The sequence below is a fragment of the Poecilia latipinna genome, unplaced genomic scaffold (genome assembly GCF_001443285.1).
Source record: "Poecilia latipinna isolate Pla-1442-1.1 unplaced genomic scaffold, P_latipinna-1.0 Scaffold937, whole genome shotgun sequence".
NCBI classification, from domain to species: Eukaryota; Metazoa; Chordata; class Actinopteri; order Cyprinodontiformes; family Poeciliidae; genus Poecilia; species Poecilia latipinna.
In genome coordinates, this window is record NW_015113553.1 from 192,874 (window position 1) to 203,993 (window position 11,120).

The 11,120-nt window shown below is 42.8% G+C and overlaps 1 protein-coding gene across 2 annotated transcripts in view; it reads right to left on the reverse strand.

The window, feature by feature from the left end:
- onecut3b (one cut homeobox 3b) overlaps window positions 1-9,808 on the reverse strand; it is a 16,457-nt gene extending 6,649 nt beyond the window's left edge. The window contains exons 1-2 of one of the 2 annotated variants that reach the window (XM_015049260.1): window positions 8,719-9,808; window positions 3,022-3,110 (exon numbers count right to left, since the gene is read on the reverse strand). In XM_015049260.1, the coding sequence (XP_014904746.1) occupies window positions 3,022-3,110; window positions 8,719-9,799 (1,170 nt within the window). In that variant the 5' untranslated portion in view covers window positions 9,800-9,808. The remainder of the gene's footprint in view (window positions 1-3,021; window positions 3,111-8,718) is intronic. The other variant, XM_015049261.1, reaches the window with a different exon arrangement.
- Window positions 9,809-11,120: the final 1,312 nt, after the last annotated feature.

An 11,120-nucleotide genomic window follows, 5' to 3' on the forward strand; every position in this document is an offset into this window, starting at 1 on the left:
CCGGGAGAGCGAGGTGCATGAGAGTGTGTTGGTGAGTGTGTGTCTGCGTGTGTGTGTGTGTGTGTGTGTGTGTGTGTGTGTGTGTAGGTGGGGTGAGGTGGGGGGGGGGGGGGGGAGAGGGCGCGTGCGTGGGCGCGCTTTTGTGACAGACAGATGAGAAGAAATTGTTTATCTGTGGAGGAACAAAGGAGGTGAGGCGGGAAAAGAGTGGCAGCCATCCAGTCTGGGAGCCCTCAAAGAGCCACTGGTTATTAAAATGATAATAATATAAATATATATATGTATATATATGAAAGGTTCGCAGGAGATAAAGTTAAGACTGAGAGGATCAGGAAGGATCCCAGGTTTGGATGCCTGTGTGCACATGAGGAAAAGAGCAAACGAGGAGAGGATTAAAGGGGAAAGAAGTGAGGTTGGCTGCAGTGTGGAGGTGGTGTATGCAAATGATTGATGACTTTAAAGCCGGTTAAGACAACGGCAGAAAACAGATTTGACTGTGAGACTGAGATCAATGTGAATGTGCACATGCATACCTCACCTGTGTGTGCGTGTGTGTGTTTGTGTGTGTGTGTGTGTGTTGTTCCTGCTGTGTTACCACAAGCGAAGCATAATTACAGAAATATTTCCCCTCAGCAGGAAGCAGCTACAGTAGCCCTGCATGTTCCTCCATATGCTAGAGCCTCCGACTTGACTGGTTTCCTCTGGTTGTTTTTCCTCGATTGTTTTAATTTGCCCCCAGATTGATAGCCCCCCATATTGATTGATCCTCACTTCAGAACCATTTCATGGAACATTTATTCAATTGGTTCAGGCCCGGCCGCGCCAGAATCTCCTCCAGGCTCTCCCTAAGTGCTGTCTCAACCCAAACTCAATACTCTCTAATGTAATGACTGAATTCTAGTGCTAATATAGTGATAATTTAATATGTATTGCCTGTTTGCGAAGAAATTGTGCTACAGGCCATTTTACAACGCCAACACCACTCTAGCTTTCCTCCGTCAGCCACTGAGAGCCACTCGGAGGCCTGTGGTGGGAGCAACCACTGCAGCCGTGTTCATAACTAAGCTAAACTCGGGAATTAGCGCGAGATTGGGGGCTAGTCAGAGCATATTTCAGATAATCAATAGGTTCCATTTCAAATGAGACTCCTTCAGCCTCTGAGCAAGCAGCGGGGCCGGGGGGGGGGCAGCTCATTACGCCGACCTCTCTTGAGACAGAACCAAACGGTTATAGGCTATCTTTAGCTGCCTTGTTACCAAATCAGCTACTTTGAAGAGACAAGAGGCAGTCTCATACGGCTCTCGCTCATCTTCTCTCCTTCATAACGTCCAAGAGTCAACAATGCCAAAGATTTCAGGAAACGGCCACTTCAGTCTGGCCATGGGCTCCTGCTGATCCACTCATCACTCAGCGTGCACCAAAGCAGCGACACTTTATGGCTCGGTGTTATTGGCTTGTTGTGTTTTTTTGTTTTGTTTTTTGCTCTGTCTTTCGTTCAGCTGCATCACCCAAGCATGGAAAACTGTGTCTAAACAACGCGGAATTGTGGGTAGGAAGTGGAAGGCGAGAAGACGTCAACAAAGACACATTTACTGATTTCTGACTGTGATTGAAGAGTTATATTTGGTTTGGTCAAATGGGCTAATCAGACCTGGACATCTTTGTTTATGCTAAGTTTGAGTGGAGCCATATGGACTAAAAAAAAAAAAAAATCAAAATTTCAACATGGTTTTCTAGACCAAAGAGAGAAGAGAACTGAAGTTATATTTGACCACAACAGTGATTTAATTGATAATGGGTAAGCCGCTTGGCCACCCCCCCACCCCTGTACCCCCGCGACCCAGTCAGTCTTAAATCGCATGGTACATCATTTCAACATAAATTAGATTAAGACAAGCTTCAGTGAGTTACAACATTTTAGTGTAACTATCTAAGTTTTGGCTTTTGATTTTGGTGTGCTACATTCAAGATTGTAAGTGACAGCCATCTGGTAAACTTTATGAAAACGTTAGAGACGATGCTGCCTCCACTAACATGGATTAGGGAATACGAGTAGATCTTAATGTAGTTAGTTAGTTAGTTAGTTAGTTAGTTAGTTAGTTAGTTAGTTAGTTAGTTAGTTAGTTAGTTAGTTAGTTAGTTAGTTGTAATTCAATAAAAAATTATACTTTTCAGATAATTTCTTATTGCAGGTTATGAGACATTTATCTAGCTCAAGCCTTAATGTAAATGTGTGTGCTGTGTCTTTTAAATAGCTTTAAATCAGACCTATGGATTCACATCTTTCAAGAGAAGAAAGTGGCTGTTAAATAAGAAGAAACATTTTGTTGACAAAAAAAGTACTTTCTGTCTTTAATCGTACTCTGTTTCGGGCGTAACCTGCTTGAAGGTATGCTAAAGGGGCATGTTCAGTTGTCAAAAATGTGACTGGTTTGATTTTCAGTGTCATAAAATGTCTGAATCTTGACCCCAAAAAAAGCAACAAATCCACATGTCAAGGTGACACTTTACTGATGTGAAGTTGTTATTTACACCGATTTTACTCATTTGAGATGATTAAATGAGTGATAAACTTTGCTCAAATAACTCAATTCCCCCCTGTGAATATTGTAGTTAAATTACACAGAGGAGAGAAACGTGATGGTATGTTTTGTTTTCCAGAAAGTAAAAAAAAAAAAAAAAAAGATTATATGAGCAATTCGAATTACTGTAGGAATGTGACGTGTGAAGACAATTTTCCACTTTGACTTTTTTTTTTTTTTCATTAAAAAGTGCAGAAATACAGATGGCATCCCAAGATTTCAGGGACAATAAACAGAGATGAAAGCCAATAAGTGGGAAGAGAGTCAAACTTTAAAGGCTTTATTTATCCTCAAAAGCAGCAGCCTGAAGGAACAAACAATAATTATACTTATTGATGTATAACATGTAGCATCAGTTTAATACGTAGAGACAGTGTGTGCTGTAAATGTGTGTGAGTGTTGGTGGACCCGTGTGGGGCAGACGGCGAACTAACCGCACCGTGCTGCTGCTAGTCGACGCCTGGACGGACGGATGAGATCGGGCTTTGTGTGCGGTGAGACGGGCCCTCTCCCGCCCTGGACGGACTACTGCGGGTGAGAAACAGTTTGGTGTCAATCACTCTCTGTCACACCCCTCCCTCAGATATACGATTGATTATATTGATCATGTGCATATGGGCCTGTTCACTGATGGGAGTTAAAACGCCTCAGTGTCTGCTCTCCCCTCTCCCATCGCCGTACAACAGCGCACAGCACAACCGCGGAAGCCACGTCCCCCCACTCCCATCCCACCCTCCCCCCTCCGTTAAGCACCGATAATTGATTAGAATTGGTTTATCTGTTTAGCTGTCATGTATTTCTCGGTGAAAATCCCACGTTTTCCTGTTTAAACGAGTGATTGGCAGCTTAGCAGCACGTCAGTGATTGGGGACTTTCCGTGGAGATTTGCGCGACTTGTTAACGACGACCCATACCGCCACTTTTAAATGTCACGCCTTAAAAATGTATTAGCAGAAATAAATAAATAAATAATAAAAGTTAAAATAGTTATTTTCTAATTAAAAATGAAAGAAAGAAAAAAGCAAAACGTGTAATTTAAACTGGAGTTCACAGTCCAGAAACTTTTGGAAGGAGGTAATTTATACTAATTCTGTAGTAAATTATGACTGACCTTGTTGACAATATAGGCTATAAAGACATGTTGTGTGTTTTTTATTTTATATTAACCCTTTAAAAGTATCCTGTTATTTCTGCATTTAATATAAATTGAAGCTCGTTTTCTCTTAAAAACGGGAATAATCACTGGACGTGGATATATTTTTATGTCAATTTCAGGCAAGAAACTCCTTATAATTACTAACCCCAGACAAACATGTTCAAAATTTGACTTCTTCATACCAGGCCCTCGTCCTTTCCAAAATTAGCCCAGACAAAAAAGGAAAGACGGACTTTTTTTTTCCTATACCTTTTTTTTTTGTGTCATTTTTATCATCCATAGCAACTTTTTTCATTATTATTTTTTATCTGCATTTAAATACAAGTCGTCGTGGTTATATGGACGGATTTTTCACCCACTTTTCATAAAACTATTCCACCTTATTTGGACAAGAGAAATAATCGTCTTCCCCATGGAGGATCATTTGCACTAATTTAGAGAGCAGTTTCTGTAAGACCCTGTAAAATACCTGGAAATACGCGGTCTGTCCGAGACTCCCTTTAACACTAAAATACCGTGCAAATAAAATACCTAAATCATGATCTGTGATCTATTTTCAAGCATAGCGTATTTTCTCTTTCCATTAATTTTTGACTGAATAAAAATGTTTTTTTGTTGTTGTTGTTTTTGTTTATCGTGGCGATACGTGTCAAGCTGTTTGCGTTCTCGTCTGGAATGCGTCCCTTTTACACAGGAAATTCACGCGTAGTGTGCAACGTCGACGCAGGTTTTTGCTTGACGAACTTTACGTCTTAAAAGTTGCATTTCAAAGGTGCAACTTTGAAATGCAAAATGGACCAAATTGCAGACGCGTGAGATGAGACGGAGCTGTCCGTTCAGCACCACAAAGTGACATATGACAAGACGTTTATTTATAAGTCCAAGTTTGGAAATATTTGAATTTTTTTTTAATAATAATAATAATTATTATTATTATTTTGATATATTACATTAAATACCCATGAAATTCCCTGGTCGGGTAGCTTGAGCAAGGAGAATTAAAATGCATTTCACTCTTGTTTTTTTGTTTTTTGTAAATTTTATACCCGGATTTTGGTGACACATACACCAATACATTTACACCCTTAAAATTCCATCATAGTTTTCTGACCCTGAATTATGTGATGACACAATAACAATTTTTGTGCTACCTTGCAAGCAGAGAAGTGAGAAATGCCTCTTTAAATATTTTTGTCTTGATAAAATACACTAAAACACAATACTATATTTGTGCAGTTTGTTTGCCCTAAACAATCTAAATGTATTACATCTATATATTACACACGTACTTGAATATACATTGCTTCTTTCTGTTACTGTCAAACTAAAGGATTCTGTTGCACCCACTTTCTTTCAAACAATAAGGGCCGACATATTTCACTCCGGTTTGTCGGACAGTGGATATGCAAATTCTCAGTTACAGAGTAAGATGACCAGAAAGCAGACGTGAATTGAGGCTGGATATCTGGTGCAGTGCCAGAAGAAAAAAGAGGATGAGAAAAGGACGCAAGGAAAGGAAGGAAGGAAAGAGAGAAAGAATATGAGAGACCCGAGGAGAGCAGAAGAGAGAAAATCAATACCGATTCAGAGTGAGTCAGATAAGCCTGAACAATGTATAGTGCAGACACACTCTATAACCCAGTCACACACACACATGCATGTGCATGTGGAGGAACTCACGCAGACACACAGAGAAGAGCATAAATGTGCTCTAGGCCTCCATAAAGATGCATTACAAACCCCATAAAGCATACCCACCTTTAAAATCAAATGACATCACAACCTTGGATTGTTCAGAGGATTCGCTGACACGAGCAGAAAGCGCTCATTACTAGGTGTCGATAGGTAGCTAGATGCTCTGATGCCCTTTGTCTACTGTAAGATTCTCTTTGGAAAAGGTCCTCTTGTGATTGGGTAAAAAAAAAAAAGAAAAGAAAAGAAAATCTGAACCCGTGTCTGCAGCTTCATTCAGCAGTAGAAGTCTAGACCCTGCTGGCTGGTATCAAGCTTGTACTATTGATATTTCTCAGTATGTTTGGGTTGTAAACAGCGTTTTTTTGAAAATCACTTACACACCCCGCTCTGTGATGTTTGGGAAGTAGGACTGGTGTGTGTGGTCCTCAGCTGTTAACCACAAATTTTACTTTGCTTACCAAGAAGATGCTGTTACAAGTGCTCACACCACCACTCTCCTGCCTCTCTCCCTCTCGCTCTCCCTCTCTTTCTCTTGCTTTCGTCTCCCTTATACTTATCAATTATTAAGGCTGGTATTGATCCTTTCACTAGCCTGCCTCTATCTGACTGTTCACACAAAGCCCAAACCTGCCAGCCCTCTCTCAATCAATGGCATCTCCTGGCTCCTGCGTGAGGCTTCTTCTTCTTCTTCTTCTCCTTCTTCTTCTTTTTCCCATGTCAGTTTTGCTTTTCTCGCTCTTGGACTTAAGACATGTTGACTGAAGTTTTGTACATTCCAATTTTGTTCCATTTGGATTCCTCTGAAAAAAAACACTCGCATCAATATTTCATAGCACAAGTACATTTGATGGGCGATAAAAACGAGAGGGCAAAGATGCCTCTGCACATCGTTTGACTTGAAGAATTTATCCTCTTTTTTTTTTTTGCCCTTCAGGTCAGTTACCCAAGCCAAATGACCTGCCAGCCTGTTGCTGGGCTAAACAGAGAAAGATTAGTGATATTTTTTTGTCATGTGCTGCAGAAAGGGTGAACACTGGGGAGTGGGAGAGAAGGGGGTTGGGGGAGGGAATGGGCCTTATTGATCTCCTATGTGCAAAGCCAGGCAAACACTGAAAGGACAGAGCAACACTATTAATGACACTCAAACCCTCTGCTACTAATCCTCATCTATCTATCTATCTATCTATCTATCTATCTATCTATCTATCTATCTATCTATCTATCTATCTATCTATCATTATTTCCTGTTGTGTTAGTGTTAAGTTTATAAAGTTTCGTGGGAAAACAGTATGTGTTGCATATAAATTTTATCCACCAAAAGGGTTTCTTTAAAAGAAAAAAAGGGTCTATTTTCTCTGTTTTGTTGTTGTTGTTGTTGTTGTTGTTTATACTACTAGTCCATGTTACAGATTCCAACCCCGGTTTCAATCAATATTTCATCAGAACAGTCTGCACATACGGCATGAGGTTGCCTAGAAGTATAAATCTGGGGACTGTGTCGACACTGGGATTGGATTCGGATTGTATTCCTCCTATTTGTGTAGTAAAAAAAGAAAGTGTAAAGATAGATAGATAGATAGATAGATAGATAGATAGATAGATAGATAGATAGATAGATAGATAGATAGATAGATAGATAGATAGATAGATAGATAGATTATATTATTATTATTATTATGATTCACCTCCTGTAACTTGGCTGCAACCCCAAACATTCCTATAGATATTAGTAGAATAACAGGATGGATAATACTAAAATCTTGTCCTAGCATTTGGTTTTTATGTGCCACCCAAAGTTTATCAGTCCCCCCTCCCCCATCTCCTTACCCGTTTGACCTCTCTGTGGATGCGCCCCTGCTCAGCGTTTCCATACACCATTGGTGACTTGAATCCACTCTGTCTGCATCAACTGCAACATGTCTTTCCCTAAATTATATTTTGAAAAATATCTACGTAACGACTTGAATGGTAATCTACCTGGTCTTTTGCTCTAGTGTTTACTTCCCTACTGTTTGAAAAGCAGGAGAGGACCGTGTGGTTATTACGTCTTTCAGTTGTGTTACGGGTATTGATCGGTGTGCCACATTTAAAAAGGAGAGTGGGAACTGGCGTATTGATCAGGCAACCCGGGGTCACCCCGCTTCTGCCGGCGGAACTTGTTGGCCCCTGTAGCCCCGCCGCCGCTTGGTGGTGAGAAACAGGCGTCGTTGGAGTATATTCACTTCGACGTGATTGTGAATCATCCGGGGATTAGATATTTCGATCAAAAATATAGATTAAATTTTACTTTACAACAGCGTGTCTAAATGTCAGTGTCCTCAAAGCTGTTACTGAAGTACTGGGTTCATAAGGAGTCAAAATGCTCTTGTCTGTTTCTATATTAAATGAAGTTATCTTCTTTTTTTTCGCCCCTTTGCAAATTCCTTTCTCAAATTAGTCCCTTCCTACTTCCATTGTATGCCAGCAAACAAGCCTCTCCATGAGCTTTAACCTTTCAAGCTCATGGCCTGTTTTTGAGAAATATGGCAAAAGTTCACTTTTAGTTGAACTCAAAAAATTGAATGCATTCGAGTCTCGAACGATGTGGAAAGATCTTAAATCTCGCATATAACTCAATATTACTGTAAAGAATTTACTGAAAACTCAACTTTCGTTAACATTTTTACCACCTAACTCTTAATTAGTTAGTGTGATCAGATAATGAGTTCTGATCCAACAAGATGAACTATGATGGGCATTCTGCTGTTAAAATTATTTTTATTCGAGTCGTTCCTACTCATATACATTTTTCTTGCAACAGACTGTGAGTAAGTTGTAGAAGACTGCTGTAAATCCCCGGTTGTCAAAGGTTGTGAAAAACGTCCAGAAACAATAAAAGGACGAAATGGCTAAACACTTTTTGGCAGGAGAGAGTCGGTATGAAGCGTCTTTCGGCAAACCATTACGTATCCTAAAAATGTTAAGTAGAAAACCACTAAAATAACAAAAGTACCAAATGGAAAAGGGGCGAAACGCCGCGTGGCAAACTTCAAACGCCACAAGACGGGCACAAATCGACCGTAACTACAAAGGCACGACACGACAAAGGGGCGAAGTGACCAGTGTATTGTTTTCCCCCCAGCTTCAAGCAACGAGCAGTGGAGCTGTCCGTGGTGCTGAGTCGGTTAGGACCCGTGAAACTCTTTTAAACAACCTGCGTGACTGTCTACTACAAAGACGGTGTGATGTCTGTGGTTTGAAACTGTTGAATGTGAAAATGTGGATGTGGTGAAATAATTGCCTCACCGGCCAGCCGCAGAGCAGACATCCGCTGAAACTCGGGCTCCTGCAGCCACTTCCACATCCTCCTGAACGTCTCCCGGCCCGACTTGAGCTTACTCCACGGTTTGGGGTTCCGCAGCAGGTCCGACAGGGTGCCCTGCGACCGGCTCAAGATCCGCTGGGCAAAAATAGCCTGCGGGATAGAGTAGCGCTTCAACTCGGCCGTTATCCTTTGAGCCACCTCCTTCGTGTTGATTTCCTCCGCCTGTATGCCCGACCCTGACACTCCCTGACCGGCGACGTGACCGTGCCTCTCCCGATCGGCCATCATCACAGCACCGTTTGCCTGGGAATGAAGGTGGCTGTGCGGGTGGTGGTGCATCCCATTGAGGTTGGAGATCAAGCCGTGGCCGTGTCCACCTAAACTTCTGGCCAGGTGCTCCTGGTCGCTTCGAGACAGCATGGAGGCGTGAGACTCGAACCCTGAAACCGGCGACAGCATCTTGGTGTCGGTGGAGAGGTGTGTGCTGGGACCGTAGGCGGAGAGCGACTGCTGGGAGTTGTGCAGAGAACCGAGCCCGCCGGACAAGGGAGACAACGATCCATGGCCCATGCCGGTGACGGACATCTCTTTTGGGTAGTGACTGTACAGGTTGCCCATGGACGTCAGCCCCCGGTGGTCCTCCCGCATCAGCGTGAAACTCCCGCTGACGTTCCCGGCGGACAGTCGTTGGTGGGCGGCAGGGTGGTGGTGCGAGTGCGGGTGGTGAAACTTATCCGCCACGGTGGATATCGGAGGTAGGTGCTGCAGAGGGGTCAGCGTGGTGTATGTGTTACTAAGGCTCATCCCGGTCTCACACATGCTGATGGACGAATGGAGGTGTCCCGACAAGGCGGACGGGTCCGTCCGGTAGTCCCCGCCGGACCCTTCCAGAAGTGAGGCCATGCCTGACACCATGGTCGGTCGCCCTCCCGGAGCGTGCGAGACCAGGTTCCGGGGTGTGGAGCTCGGGGACGGAGACGGCCGAGCGTGCGGAGAGCTCATGAGGTCCCCTGGTTGGGAATGCGACGAGACGCTGTGCAAGTTGTCCATGGTGAGCTCCATGGCTGAAGGAGAGTATGTTCCCTTCTCCCACCCGCCCACCCACACCCCTCTGTCTTTCACTCCGGCTGTTCTCTCACTCGTGTGCTCTCTTACCTTCTTTTCTTAGCCCTCCCGGAGAAATAAAATCATCAATCCATTTGAAGGCAAATCCATTGATTGAAATTCACCGAAAGATCCGGAGCTGCAAAGACACAGGTTCTGTTCTGTACAGAACCGACGGGCTCTGTGTGCGTTCATGTGCTTTGGAGCTCTCTCGGGCTGGATCTCATCTCTGGTCCGACAGCGCTCCCACTACGAGCGTATCAGAGGAAAGGGTGCGCGTCTCCGCGGATTTATAACGTGGCGCGCGCACGAGCAGAGGCTCTCCTAACAATCTGGAGGAAGCGGCGAAACACAATTAAGTTTTAGAGTCTGCGATATGAGATGTGCCCTTATTTTAAATATTAATATTATTACAAATGAGATTTTATTATTATTTTTATTATTTTTGTTGTTGCACGCATCACTTTCACCATCAATGCACAGAGTATATTCTGACGCGGACTTCTTGTTTGTGATTTGCTTTTATTTTTATTTCATATTTTTATTTTAAACCCAGTCTCTTCTGTTCCTTTTACTGATTACACTTTGTTTTCCCACGGACTGTATGGTTTTGCATTTATGCGCTCAGTGATAAACCTGATCGAAGTATTGACTGACAGAGATTAATGACGGGGCGCGGGCCGGTTAGCGGGGAGGGGAGGGGAGAGGGAGCAGGAGGTCACAAAGTTAGGATCCCCGACGCTTCCGTGCAGACCAATGAGAGCGCGGCCAGCCCCGCTGATTCTGTTTGAGAGAAGGTCACTAAAATTAGGGCATCATAGTGTATCCAGAAAACAATCAGAGTATCTGTTGATTACTCCGCAGATACTCTTTACATTGTGAGACAATTAGAATAAAACGGCATGTGAAATGAAAACCCTCCGCGATAGTGCAGGGTCTGGAGTTTCGGAGTTTCGGCGCATGTAATACCACTACTACTACTACTACTACTACTACTACTACTACTAATAATAATAATAATAATAGGAAAATAAATAAATGACTTGCTCTGTAAATTCAGTCAAACAGCACAGATGTCAGTCCAGAGAATGTTTTAAAATCCGTCTCATTCTGCGCGGCCGGCATGCAGATAAGCCCGTTTATTATTTGTGTGTGTTTGGTGTCATTTACTGACTCATCTCAAAGGTGGATGGGATAAAAAAAAAATAAAAAAAACTCAGACAATAAACCTCGTTTATTGCGTTTTTTTTCTAATTGTTTTTAATATTGCACTCACGTG